We start from the raw sequence: 14,966 nt of genomic DNA on the forward strand, positions 1-14,966 counted from the left end.
GGCTGTAAATATCCACGTCAGGGGCATCTGTAATATAGTTGAGGAAGGCTAAATGGGCAGAGGGGCACACGATGTGTGAGTGCTATCTCCATAGGTGCATCCATGCGATCGTCCAGTAGGATTGGGTAGCTCTGCAGCTCCAGAGGATGCAGTATATATTGCCAATTTTTGCAGAACACTGCCAACAACGACTATGGGGCAAATGCTTTGCCAGACAGAGTCTCCTCAGGGTCCAATACCACTTGTGGAAGATCTTTTAATATAGAAATTTGAGGCAGGACTCTCAAAGGTCCCTGTCATGGGTCTGTATCGGGTACACCGAGTCATCCGCAGAGTATTCTCTACTGAGGATTGTTTGATATTTAGTGTGCGCCAGGTCGAGGGCTGGGCCAGAGTGAACATTTTTGAGGAGTACACCATAGTTACTGGAGACACCCCCCGACATTTGACCCAAAGCTGTAGATACTGTAGGATTGGAGAGTCTGGGAAGTCCATAGGTAGGGGGCCTAGCACCAAACAGAGACAATGAGACAGCTGTTCGTGCTTCCAGTAATTAGACTGGGAGAGCGCATATCCTGACCTAAGCATCTGAAACATTTTCAGTGTACCCTTACTGAGGAGGTGATTAATGTGGTGCTGCTCCTTTTTCTACCACAAAATCCAGCACCTGCGATATGAAGGGCAGAGTTCTGCCACACCAGTGCTTGACTATTGTGTCACAGGTGGAAACCCAGAAGTCTGTGGGTGTCCTCCCAAGTCCACGACATGGCTGCAAGAACTAGATTGCCCCACCAGGAAGGATGTGAGAATCACAAGTAGCATAGTGGGGAAAGATAGGCAGGTCCCGTGAGGTGTCGTTCAATCTGCACCCACGTCGGGCCTCCCCTTAAGTGTGCCAGTAAGGAGCCAGTTGAGAAAGGTGAAGGGCCGGGCTGTAAAGGGACAAGTTGACCACTTGCTGTGGTGTTCACCAACAATTTGGAAGCTCTTGATCAGGGCCGGTGACCACTCCAGACTGCAGGCCAGCCTCAATCTGATAAGAGGAGCTCCCTGTGAACTCTCAGGGGCAGCATGCTGAGGACATAAGTGTATCGTTGGGTGACCGTCATTTTTACAGTGTGCACTCTGCCCTACATGGACAGTTTCCAAGGCTGACTTTTAATGAAGTCGTGCTGCAGTACCAACGATTATCCCATATACATCTGCTGAGAGATGTATGGCTGCAGCCAAGGGTTCCAAGGCCACCAGGAACAACAGAGGGGAGAACTGGCAGCCCTGGCAGGTACCCCTGCATTTCTAGAACGTCTTGGACATGAAGCCTTCGCAATTATATTCTGCCATGGGGTAATCATATTAAATCGTCTCCAAGCCCCAGCTTAAACTTCACCCGAAAGAGTTAAAGCCAATCCACCCTGTCAAAGGCCTTCTCGGCATTGAGCGGACTGCCAATTTCTCCTCATCCTCATCCTAAACATGCTGCTGAAGGTGGGCAAGGGTCTGCAGATGGTCACAAGAGGTGTGGCCTGGTACAAATCTGACCTGTGAGTTGCGGGTCAATTGAGAGATTACCTTGCCCAGCCTTGGCGCAAGGATTTTGGTAAGAATTTTAAGACCCTCAAGATCGGATGGTAGCTAGTACAATCTAGGGGGTCTTTATCCTCTTTGAGGATAATGACGCTGGAGGCCTTATTGGAAAGCAGTCCCAGTGTTCAATATTCTGCAGCCTCCTTAAAGACTTGTGTCAATCAAGGGGACAGTGTAGCCTTACCCATTTTACAGAATTTTCCAGGAAAGCCATCTTTGTCTGGGAATTTGTAGGTGGATGAAAGGATATGGGCTCCACCACCTCCTCCTCCGTAACGTCAGCCTCCATATATACCTCTCCTTATGCGTGAGAGAAGGCAAATAAAGTGGCTCCAGAAAATCAACTATATTTTCCACAGAGGCAGTGAAATTCACTTGGTAGAGTGAGGAGTAGAACTCCGCAAACCAGTTCACTGTGTTCCTGGGTTGAGTCAGAAGGGAGCCCGACACAGCTCAAATGGTGATCACTACCACCTGTGAATCATGGTGACACAACTGTGTGGCAAGCAGATGACCTGTATTTTTGCCCTCATCCTATTTACACTACTAAAGTTTCAAGAGCACCTTCTCCACAACTCTGGTATAGAGGACATTTAGCTCACATTTGGCCATCTCTAAGGCACTGTAGATGGGTTCCGACAGTATTGACGTATAGTGGCTATGGAGAGTCTGCACCTCAGCCTCGCTCCACATAGTGTGGCCCTGGCCTTGCACTTAGGATTGGCTGCATCTCATATCATGACCCCAGGAGGGGAGCCTTCCTCGCAGACCAGAGAGTCCGGGGTGAGGTCACAGACCCTGCATTATCCTGCATGTAAGTGGCAATATGCCCACGGAGGGCTTCCTTTCAGTCTGTATGGTGTAGGTGTAGGTGTGCATCCACCAGCGTGCTGTGGGTGAGACAGTCGAGCCATGGTCCAAGTCCAGTTGGACCATCCTGTGCTCTATCATGGCCACCTCCAGGATTGTGCAGCCCCAGACAACGGGTGGGCATTGGAGCAGGAAATAACTGTGTTGTGAGAGCAGGAAAATAAACTGTATTCCCTATCCAAGAGATGAAGGAGGAGCCAACTATCGACACAGGCATAGTCAGAAAAAAGATCACCCAGAACCACTCTGTGAGTTTAGTGTTGAGGGTCAGGCCTACCAGACCTGTCCAGACACTGGACCAGGGCTAAATTTGAGTCTCCTCCCAAAATGACTAGGGTGCAGACAAAGGTCAGGAGTATCAGAGGCATGCAAACAAGCTGTCCTTCTCAGCTTTGGGAGCAGAACTTGAACCAAGTATCAGTGTTTCGTCTGGGAAGGAGGTTTTGCAAAGACCCAGTGTCCGCTATTGTCCGTCCACTTCTCAAGGACTTTGCAGGAGAGATTCTGGCAGAGCAGAGTGGCTATGCCACACTTTTTGGTGCTACTGTGGGTGTGTGAGGGTGTTCAGCTGGTCTCCATTTTCGGCTACTGCTAATCACCCAATCCCATTTAAGTTTCAAGGATTCCTCATTGGACAGATGCATCTCCTCAAAGAGTGCAACACCCACGCACTGTGTCCGTAAGTAATGCACTACCTGCTTGTGCTTAATATAGTGGGCCATGCCATTAACATTCAATGGGGCTATCAAGAGGAGTGAATGCATCTGCAGACAATCGTTATAAGAGATTTTGGGTCCCGAAGAAAGGGGCAAAATCTAGATCAGCCCCTCCAATGGTGGCCAGCCAGATGTAAGGGATATCCAGAAGGTGCTCGGGGAATGGGGCCAAGAGGAGGCCAAGCTTGGGAGGGAAGGGAGAGGGGGGACAGTGGGATGGTAAAAGTTGTAAGAGAAAAGAAAACCTCTATGATGTCTTGAGCTAGAACCTGTGCACTGAAGAGCTGAACACCCATATGGCCAGAGAATGTATCAGTAAATGTTGTGTGGGAGAAAATAGAGAGAGGGGGCGGTCCCATGCGTCTTCACAAAGATGGGGAAAAGGAATGAATCGAGAGGGCCCACTGAGCTGTTAAAGAGGGTAGGCGGTCTGGGTCCAAATAGTCAATAGCAGCAGCGAGAGTGCCAAGGCAGGAAAAGCAGGCCAGAAGAAATCATATGCGGCCTCAGGGCCCTAGCAGCATCAAAGATCATCATCCGGCATCCCAACTGTAACAGACCAGAAAACACACATGATTAACCGGGGGGAGACAAGGGACAGTATTCAAAAGATGAATGGCCTGTTGCCCGGAAAGCAGCAGCTGGGCACAGGAAGGAAGGGAGCAGAGATAAACAACCCAATATCGACGCTCAGGTAGGTAGGTACCCTAATCATTTGGGCCAGGGGGTTGGTGGACACCCCCTCCTTCTGATCTCCTGACCGCTCATCAGGGCGGGGATAGCATGATCCGTACCCCTGAAGTGATCTCACCTTGTCCCTGTTTTTTTCCTTATTCAGAGCCTCCCCCACCCGAAAAGACCCATGCGGTCCAATTTAATGCGCTGCCCTCGTGGTAGAAGACCGTTGCATTTGCTGGGGTCATTGCGAGTTTCTGGCAGGCTCGGTGGCAGAGGGAGTGGTGTGGCCTCCAGGGATGCACTTGTGTCATCGTACTTGCCCAAAAAAAAAATCGAGATCGCTGGGGTTAGTTAACTCCCTAGAACACCTGATAGTCATCCGCGTCTGGTCGAATTACCCAAATTCGATGTCCCAGCATTGAGAACAGGGCCATATAAGGTGGATGAGTTTCCATCTGGTGTTGGTTACCAGGTAGTAATCTGCTGAGACAGAGATGCGATGGCTTTCAAATTGTAACAGGGTCAAGGCGTGCAACACCGCTTGTATAATGGCTCTGGTGTGTTGATGGTGGAGAAGGTAGGCAACAAATGGGTGAGGAGGATGATCAGGGGTGAAAACGGAGCCTGTGCACCCTCTGAAACTCCAAGGGTTCCAACAGGCAGACCTCCAGCAGCTTGGGGGTAGAGTGCTGAGGAAGACCATCACGTCTTCTCCCTCAGGCACCCCAAAAACTGAAATGTTGTCCCACAGAGATGTGTCTTCCAGGTCCATGACTTTGTGCATGATGAAAGCAATTCTTCCTCCCTAATCTGCCAAGACTGCATATTGTGTTTCTACCTGGTACACTTGATGCTCCATCGTATTCAGGCAGGAGTGGAAGGTGGTGACTTCCTTGCATAAGTACCGTACCTCCATGGTGAGATCAGTCATTTTGCTATCCATTGTCGACAAGGTAGCCCCTATGACTGAATTCTCCTTCAGGATGGCCTCCATGGTCAGTGCACAGGGCTGAGCCTGTTCAGGCAGGAAGTAGGTGAAGCTGGTGGCCTGGAGCGGGCGACCGCCTCTGTAAAGAGTAGTTGGTGCACCGCCAGCTAAGGTTGCGGCACATGGGGGAGCAACAGATAGGGGCCTGAAGCCAAGGTGTCAAGTATGAGAGGAGCGGGTCTATGGTCAGCCAAGGGTGAGCTGGCATCCACCCAGATTACCCAGGATCTACTTCAGAGACCACCGGTTAGGCTCATTGGAGAGAGGAGAGGGTCCCCATAGAGAGGGTGGGTGCCCCAAGCCATAGGTCATGTGGTCCTGATCTCTTACCCCTGTGTAGAGCTGTGGCACCTCCAAAGGACTGGCGGACGGTCATACAGTCCCCCAGAGGCAAAATCCATATGACATCCGCCAGTGGGGGGTCAACAGCCCAACAGGCAGTCGAGCATACCCAAGTGGTAATCCTCACACCAGACAGAGCGTCCAGGGCCTCCTAGGCCAGATGTGGAGCCAGCCCAGACATGGGGGAAGAACAAGTCGCAGCACCCAGGGTCAGGTGCATCAGTTTCCGGCTCCCCCGTACAGGGTGTAGAGGTAGGGAGGACCTCGGCCCCCAACCACTGCGCCATGCCTCCGGGACCATCCAGAAGCATCAACATTACACTCCAGTGAAGGGGAGGGCATCAATGGATAGTGTTAGGCCCTGATGGATTTCTTAAGGGGCCTCCGGGTCTCAGTATAGTGATTCATGTAGACAGACCCATCTCAGTCTATCCCAGCACCAGGGGTGTCTCTCGACTGGCACCTCCAGTCTGTCCAGGTGCTACTAGGCCAGTCAACAATTGCAGACTCCTCTGGTCTTGGGCAGTATCTCCTCTCCTGGTTGTCATTCTGCCAGTCTCCCCCAGGCCTTGGTAATAGTCATCCTCAGGTGGGCGGGCCCTCGCCCCGAGAAGAAGGATCCAAGAAAGGAAAGCTCAACTGGGCTGCAGCAGCCAATCCTCCGCCCAGTCCATCCTCTGCCCAGAAGGGGCAAAGCAGGAGACCGAAATGCCCACCAACAGCTCCCAGTGGGTCTGAGAGTCAGTTCCCCATCCAGAGAGCGGCTGCCGGCCTCGGCTTGCTCTGATCAGGGCCCTGAGCTTGACACCACTTGGGAGCTCTAGCAGGGGGTGACCATCTTGCTTCGCACTTAGCTCCACAATAAACATTTTTATGAAAGACATAAATCATGGTTGTAGGATCTGAGAGCTAGCTGAGATATGGCCAAGTGACGCTCATTATTTAGGTCCTCATTACAAGTGACCCGGAGAACTACAAGAGGCCTGAGGCAGTATCAAAGACCGGTGGGGAGCTGTTAGAGGAGGTACTACCACTTAAGACCATTCTAAGTAGCTTAGTGTTTCTAGGCCTGGCATTCCCAGAAATTCCAGAACCTTGTTACTTCAATCTGAATGTGGGGTAATGCGTGGGTATTTGTTTCAACATGTTTTTACTAACCCACACACAACATGTTGTAATAATTCACACCAATGAAGCAGAAAAACTATTGTTATATATAAGCAACTTCTTTGCTGTTTGTGGAATGATAACATTAAATGGGGATTTGGGCATTATCGGAGGAAAGGTAGATGACAAAGTCAAAAGAGAAGATGATGTTGCCAAGGGAGTTAGTGCATAGGTAGAAAAGGACAGAAGGGCAAGTGGATGCCTCGAGGACACTCGCATATGTATGTGTGGCTATTACGCTGCGGGAACAGCAGAACTTGGTGCAATTGTACCAAAGTATTGTAACTAAAATATTGTCTGACAGAAATATTATGCCCTAAAAACAATTTTCAAAAATATTGTCCCACCATTGTAGTTAATAACAGAATATCTACACCCTGTATAATAATATTTTTGCTAACGATAGACATGCAATTTGACATGCAGCCAGTATGTTCGGTAAGTGGTGAAGAAGGAATGTTCAGTTCCACCAAACCAATGCAAGAATAATGGTTTGAAAAATTGTTTAAAGTATTCAGAAATATTGCAAATCCCGTATGACACGTGATCACTTACCTTATTTCGTTCAACGAATTTAGTGTGTGACTCAAGAACAAACCTTTTTACTTGTAGGTGAAAAGCCATACCAGTGTGATTTTAAGGATTGTGAGCGGAGATTTTCGCGTTCAGACCAACTCAAAAGACATCAAAGACGACACACAGGTATGTGCACTAGGAATCATTATTCTTATTTGCTTTCCTCTCCAAGTTTATATAGACAGCATAAAATAGTGTGTGCAATGACCTAAGACAGTTGGAGAATATCACACAGAGTAGATCATTCCATTTTACACAACGGTCTACACTTGGAATCAGTGATCAAAGCATATGCAGCATGAGGAATTTAGTAAAGAAAGGCAAGAAAGAATCACTATCAATTTCAGTGACCATGACTGAGTGCAGGACCTTCGTAAAGAACCCAGACTCTTACCATTCCGAAAAAAACTAAAATCCTTCTTTTCATAGAAGCGTTCGATGTAGTCCCGAGGCCTTCTACCATCTAAAGATCTGGTCTGCCTCTCTGTTCATGTTTCTCTCTCTTCCAGAGTGCTAAGAGACCTGTCGGTGTGTATGCACTATGCTAAGAGTAAATTAACATAACATAACATAACAGGACTACAAGACAGTGAATTGGTGCTCCAGACAGTTCATAAATCAGTTTTACTGGTCATAGGTATAGTGCAATGAGAAATACTGGCACAATTTAGATAAGGATAGTGTGTATATTTATATGAAAAGTAGTGGAATTAGATGACCCCCTGGTAGACCCACCCAGAACTTCCATATGGTAATTAATTTCGATTATTTCCAAACATTGGATGTCCTTCTCTAACAATAGCTCAGCACCATAGAGCAACAGATTGATATTTTTCAAAGTGTATGTCTCTCTCAGCGGCTCCACGGAGATGTGGCCCAGATCCCTGTTCTATCTGGCCTGAGCACCCACCACTGCTTTACTCCATGTTTATTTGAACCTGTGATTTCATTGGTGAAATTGAAAATAATGCTTCAATTATATACAGACCTATGGTTTTTGTTCAGTTCTTTGTTTCTGTTGAGAAACGTCCCGCAGAATAACAGGAAAATGATCCAAATTATATTTCACGTTTTTCTTGAAAATAAATCTCAAAAAGTGAATGTGCATTTCTTTCTGTCAAAATATGATCTTACATATTTTTACTCCACAATTAGTTTTAAAAAAAAACCACTCAAATATGGAAATTGCTTAGCATTTTCTATATTGTCGTCACATTGGTGAAAATGTAATTCCACACATGGCACTGAAATTAAATACCTATTTAAGTGAAAATCAAACAAAATTAACACATACTGCCAATGAAAAGCATTAAGACAAATCAGTATTTTAACAAAATAAATGCATCTTGACAAAAACAAAACATATTTTGCCACCTCTGGGAGTGGAAGAAAAACATGACACTTAATTGATTTGGTCAGTGTAATACAATTAGGTCATAGCCAATTAGGTGGGAGAATACTGATAAGGTCCAGAAAAATAGAAAAAAAATGTTCTTATTTAATTAAATTCCAAATACATAAAGGGTCATTAGACCTGTCAAACCTCTGTTGTAGCGAAAGTCATCACGTCTACTTGCTCATGGAGGGCCACCAGCCATTATTAGATACTTGGTGCCTCAGAAACATAGTTTTGGTAAAAGTGCTCCCAATCACAAAGTGGGAGCACTTCTCTGAAAACGGTTATACGTGGCAAATTACTGTGTCATGGTGGCTCATTTGGTATTTTTTCTTTTGCAGAAACACGCCAAAGTGTTTATGTTCTGTTTAAATATAAAATCACACGGGGAGTTTTCTCAGAATCCCCAGTGAATTGTTCCAGCAGTTCTGTGGTGGAGGGGCTGCCTACTCATAGGTTCCTGATGGTAGAGTCAGATGAGATTCTGCCAATGGAAATCTAGCATTTCCACGCCTCTAAATGAGGTAAGGAAATTGTTGGTTTGCAGGGCAAGTGGCATGCTCATTTTCAGCAAGGCTCCCACTTCAGAAAACTCTAAATGACCCACAGAGTAATTAACATGGATACTATTAACCTCAGAATGTAGCCAAAATCTGCACTGATGGTCCTGTGTAGTGAAACTAAAGTTTTATTCATTTTCATTTCCAAAGGGCAGATACAATGTAGAAAGTCAAAGCATATCCAATTTAAAAATACGTTTTTGAACACACTTAGAAAGTGTGCGCCATACTTCCTAAGGCACTGTGTAAACATAATGTACATTTATTATAGACCTCCATTGTGAAATTGAGTGTTCTCTACAACCTATAGGACTTAGATGTATGCAATATGTGTAGGGTTTCTAAAAGGGCATATGTATTTTGATCATGGGTATTTACCTTGAGAGAGTTACCTTTTCTTTTTTGCTGCCCTTATATTAAGACGTTATTCCAAATCATGTTGTAAGCATCTTAGATTGCTCGCAGGTAGGTATATAGAATGTGCTGCAAAATGACATATTTCTGAATGTCTGTGCTAGACATCATATAATCCAATCATGCACTGCATCGGAGTCGTCCATTTTTCATTACGTTAGAAAGGCTACATTGTGGAAAATATTACTTTTCTCCCACATGCCCCTTTCTTCTACCTGAGTCTTTGTACCTTCAAACCAACCCAGGTACCAAGAAGTAACATTTTTAAATATTAAATATGGATTGACCTTTAAGACCAAGATGAACCAAAACTTCAACGAGATGTGCACCTTAGCATAAATGCAGAGTGGTCCTATCTGTATCTTGTTCATCATTAAAACATTTAACAAATTCGTTTCCCTTACCCAGGCATTGATTGGAGTAATAATGAGTCCGCACCTTGCTCTTTTTGGAAGGGCAATACAACATGCATATAGCAATTCTTTTATCTCTTTAGGTGTGAAACCATTCCAATGTAAAACCTGCCAGAGAAAGTTCTCTCGATCTGACCATTTGAAGACACACACCAGGACTCATACAGGTAAAACAAGTGCGTAAACCTTTTTTCACTTTTATTTTTCATTTATTATTTGCCTAACATACAGTATAAAATGTTAATTGACTAATTTTAGTGGGCATAATTTTAGTGGGCATTTGCCATTTTATTATTATATTTGGGTTAGTGTATCACATTTGGGAGAGAGTAAACTTTTGCATACACAGATGGGTGGACAAATCTTGTTCCGTGGCATGCTGGTAGAATGTTCCTTTCTGCAATAGCATATCAAGGGCTGTTGTTCATCTTCAGTTGTTCAGTACACATCCCTATGGGAGTTGTGAAATTTAAAAAACAATTCTATGAATGACATGAGTATCCCTGAAAATATAGAAATTGTCTTTAATAGAAGCATATTTAAATGGAATGGAGGTTGTATTGATATTTTGCATATGTAAGTCCAATCTGAGCAATATCAGTAGCAACCAATATATTTTTCTAAACACTCTGAACAACCAGTGTAAGAGAACCACAACCGACATTGACCTGAAACTCTGAACATTTCCTTCCACTGGGATTATATTCCTCGGGTGTCATCATTCTTAGCCAAAACTGTACTAAAGAAAGGGATATGAATTGAGAATCCTTGTTTGATTCAGCCTTCTGACTTGAATCACACATTGTCACTGTTGAGGACATCATTGTTGTCTATCTTTATGCTCGATATATCATAAGTACCTCAACTCAATAGCAAACTTATTTTAAGAACAGCAGTAAACGCTAGGTCCGTTATATAGATGGCAATCTTTTTGAACTTTTAAGGGAAGTTCATTTACTGAAATGAAGGCCATGCCTACATTTTTTCAATTGCAATTCATTGGACAAAAGAAATGTTTAAATAGTGGTGCAGAAAAAAAGTTGTACATTTTTATTGAACACTCGAAGCGAAAACTCTGGTTGGTTATATATCTACATATAAATAGACATTTGACCTTTGCTTAGCCATATGTGTGTATATATGCATATGTGTGTGTGTCTGTATATATATATATGTACAAATATATCTATATGTAATATCTATGTATCTATAGGAAGATGGATATATAAATATAGATATATGTATGCATTTATACACACACACACACATATATACACAAAAAGGAGGAAAGTAGGGACCCGCTAGGTAGTTTCTAAGTTTTAGAGGGAGAGCAGCTTCTTCATTTGGAGTTCTCTACAACACCACCAACACTCTAAAACTGCTCACCTCAAATGTCTGTTTTTCTATCAGAGTTTTTAAGCATAGTAGTAGTATAGTGCCATTTATGCCAAGCTAGAAAAGTAACAAAGTCTTTGGCTATTTTTGCAGCAAAGTCTTTAAGCACAGGATTAGCTAGTGCCATCCTTGCCAAGCTGAAAAATTACAAAAGCCTTTTACCAATCTAGGCACATTACTACAGTTTGGATTGGTAGAATGCCATTCAAGCTAACCTGGAATGAATATAAGCAGTACCCAACATATGTATGTATGTACTGGTATACCAAAATACCATTAATAAAACTTTCAACTTCTAGTGCAACACCCACAGAGTGTTCCTGTTTTAGTAACAGATGAGCTTCTCTATGACCTTTTTTGTTTATATTTCTCTTTTATTTATGCCAGAATAACGGTCCCAATGAGTTTCCAGTGAGTTGGATATTTTAGTTCAGGCGGTTTAATAAATCATTCTGAGGAAAAGCCAGAATGGCAAGAGTATGTTTATGCTGTGGGAAAATCACTGTAGCAACTGAAATAAGGAATTGTAGGTACTTTCAATCTAGTCTGACCTATGCTACTAATGTTTATCCACTAGGTAGGCATTTAACCCTCACTTACTATGGCTAACTACAACTGTGTTAGGGGCTGAATGTAGCCCTCAGAGCATCTTATTTCACAATCTATAGGTGAGGTCAATTAACAGCATCCTTGCGCCATTATAATACCTATATCATCATCTATCACCAACTAGAATGATTCTTTTTGCAAGTCCTTCAACGAAAAAATGTCCACTACTTCAAGGCGAGATCACTGTTATCATCATCACTTTGCTCAAAGAATTTTTCCACTCCAGTGCAAAGAAGCACTTAAGTTGTGCACATGCCTTCCATTGATAAACATATGTATGATCTAATGGACTATTTCATACAGGGCGGTATAAGAAAATGAGTCTCTCTTTTAATTGCTCTAATAGAAGACTGAAAGCGCTGTTGAAAGGCGAGTTGCCCTTAATATGTGTTGTTAAAAATACATTTGACTGCAGTACCATAGCACTATGATTTCATCTTGAAGCCGATTTTTACAGACACATTTTCCATAGACCTGAAAATGTAAAAAATGTTTAAAACTTTAAAAACTGTGGTGGTAGGCAACCAAAGGCACTGATGGATAATGAAGACTACTTTGCTTTGACTTCGATCAGAACATATTTGTCTAGTGACTGGTTGCACTTTTTTTTTCATCAACAGGTGAGAAGCCTTTTAGCTGCCGATGGCCCAGTTGTCAAAAGAAATTCGCCAGATCAGACGAATTGGTTCGCCACCATAACATGCACCAGAGAAACATGACCAAGCTTCAGCTTTCTCTTTAAACATCATGAAATATAAACTCCACCCAGATGGAGCAATATGGACTACTGCAGTGAGGGCTAGACATCCTCATAGATCCCCAAGAGAGGGATGCTGACGCAGGCCATGATGCGGAGTCAGGAGGACCAGTTAACGGAATAGCATGGTTCCACTCAGTTTTTGATTTCTCGAGGAGCAAGCATCATTCAAAACTAGTCGGTGACCATGCGTCAAAGAGTAATACTTAAATCTATATTTTTTGCATTCTGTTGCTGCTTGTCCCGTTCTTCTGGTTTTGCAAAAATTGAAAAAAAACATTATCTAATTTGTTCAGTTCTCTGGAGATGACTCACTCTCCTTGCTGTATTTCATTCCATCCTGTATTCTTTGTGTACTTGTTTGCCACATTTTGAAGATGCTAAGACAAAACCTAGAACAGGCCTCAGTTATTCTGAACGCCTTATAGTCATGCAGGGAGGTATTCAGTGTTTTAAAGTATGCTGTAAACTACGTTTTGTCAAAAGCATTTTTTAATAACTATAAAGAAAGAGTAAAAGCAACCACTTTTGCTTATTAAATGAGAACCTTACCTTTCAGTTAAATTGATAGTACCTAAATTCTGCGCGGTTCTTCAAAAGAGCTCCTCTTAGTGGATGGCAACCATTTATACTGGATGTCAACAATGCAGCATGGGAGGTATACACTAAGTCTCTATAATTATATATAAATGTATGTATTATAAAATCAGTCACTGTAGTCATTAGGGTGTTTTGGAAGGCTGCACTGGTTATGTGGCCAAAGAGGTGTAAACAGTGAAAAGAATTAAAAAAAGATGGCAGAAGGCTGGTCCGTGATTTTCATTAACAATTTTCATTTGATATAAATAACTTAAGGAATGTCTGTGTACACGTGTTTGTCAACATAAGACCTTACTAGTGTAAGGGATTATATATATTATTTCTGGGCTTTTGTGTAGAGGGAAGTGTAATTTTTACTAAGAGGTGCTTGAATTATTGTGTATATAAGTAAATATATATATATATCTGGTAATGTACTACTGTTAGTAAAACCGGAAACTGAATCATATGATGAATCACGTTTAAGAGGATGTTTCTTTGACAAAATATTGATAATGCTACAGATGTAACCTGCGTTTTTTTCACTGCACTTTTTGTTAAGCCCCACTTAAAGGGGTACACTGACATTTCCACAGTCTTCGGAATTGGTGATGAGCAAGTGTATATTTTAAATGTTGCCATGTGTTACAAAACATTTTAGATACTTCAGTGCCACCAGCATGTGAGCATCTTTAAATATTCTTTTAAGCTTTAGTGTGCCCAGACTTCTCTGCATTATCATTTTATTCAAGCTTAATCATGTGTATTGATGTGTTAGTAAAAGCCCTGCTCGTTGTTTAAACAATTACATTCATTATCTGTAAAAACAAGACCCACAGTAAAACATAGAAAAATTGAATGTACTCAAAATGCAAGTGTTGAGCGTAATAGACTCAGCGAGTGCAAAATAAGAAGAAATTCAAAGACTGTCATATGTTAAACAAAAAAAACACATAGTTAAATTACGCTATTCAACATCTTTCATTGTGTATAGGAAGAATTGGTCGCTCCTTTTACCTAAAGCGTTTAGAACTGAGACCCCTACCTAATCGGAAAATGGGGTGAATTAATTTTTCTGCCTTTACAATCAGGGGGTCTCCCAAGGTGTCTCTGAATGCACCAAAAGCAGGTCACATTTCCCAGATCAGGTAGTACTCCATTTAATTTATAATCTGACCAAACGAGTCTTTGAGACTAATGATGGTTCAGGCAGCATTGCATCGTTTGAGAAGCCCTTTTCAGCCTCAGCTAATGCCATAGCTTTCTGCTTGACTCTGTGACTTTAAATATATGCAGGCCTGCTTGGATGCCGACCAAAAGGAACTGAACAGCTTGACTTACATCATGTTTATATCCTCCTTCTCATCAAACATTCCGGATGTGTCAGCTTAAATGTTTTTTTTCAGAAACAGGAACAAACTGGAGATATCACTGTTGCAGTTTTAAGGAATCTATCTCATTTCGCTAAAACAGCTTGAACCTGATGAAAACTGAGCAACAGAATTTGCTACAAGTACTGTCTGTTTTTACCATGCATATTGCATCACTGATTAAACTTTGGCTGTTGTGACTCATTGCAATCTGTCAATTTATCTTTTACCGGAGAAAAAACACCAATGTCTCTTGAGAGGTGCATAACAAGAGTGGAAACTTGGGCAGAATATCAGAGGGAAAAGTTTGAGAATTAATGTTGTCTTTTACTTTGCTTTAAATTGGTTAAACGCCATATATTAAGATAGTGCCGTATTCTGCTACAATGTGCTATATAGGAAGAACTACATAATCTAGGTTGCTATTTACTTGTCAGGTTAATTGACGGGACGACCCCACGCAAAGAGAGGCAACACTGATAGTTGCAACGTGTAGACAGTGACCTTTCAAATTGCTTTTTGACCCTTTTACCCCCTTGCTTTTGAAAAACG

The 14,966-nt window shown here is 42.8% G+C and overlaps 1 protein-coding gene across 5 annotated transcripts in view; it reads left to right on the plus strand.

Annotated features, from left to right (window-relative positions):
• The window catches only part of WT1 (WT1 transcription factor), a 250,847-nt gene extending 236,228 nt beyond the window's left edge, over positions 1-14,619 (plus strand). For 4 of the 5 annotated variants that reach the window (XM_085648255.1, XM_085648258.1, XM_085648256.1 and 1 more), the window contains 3 exons: positions 6,958-7,047; positions 9,788-9,880; positions 12,329-14,619. In XM_085648255.1, the coding sequence (XP_085504381.1) occupies positions 6,958-7,047; positions 9,788-9,880; positions 12,329-12,450 (305 nt within the window). In that variant the 3' untranslated portion in view covers positions 12,451-14,619. The remainder of the gene's footprint in view (positions 1-6,957; positions 7,048-9,787; positions 9,881-12,328) is intronic. The other variant, XM_085648257.1, reaches the window with a different exon arrangement.
• The last annotated feature ends 347 nt before the right edge of the window (positions 14,620-14,966 follow it).

The sequence above is a fragment of the Triturus cristatus genome, chromosome 3_2 (genome assembly GCF_964204655.1).
Source record: "Triturus cristatus chromosome 3_2, aTriCri1.1, whole genome shotgun sequence".
Classification (NCBI taxonomy): Eukaryota; Metazoa; Chordata; class Amphibia; order Caudata; family Salamandridae; genus Triturus; species Triturus cristatus.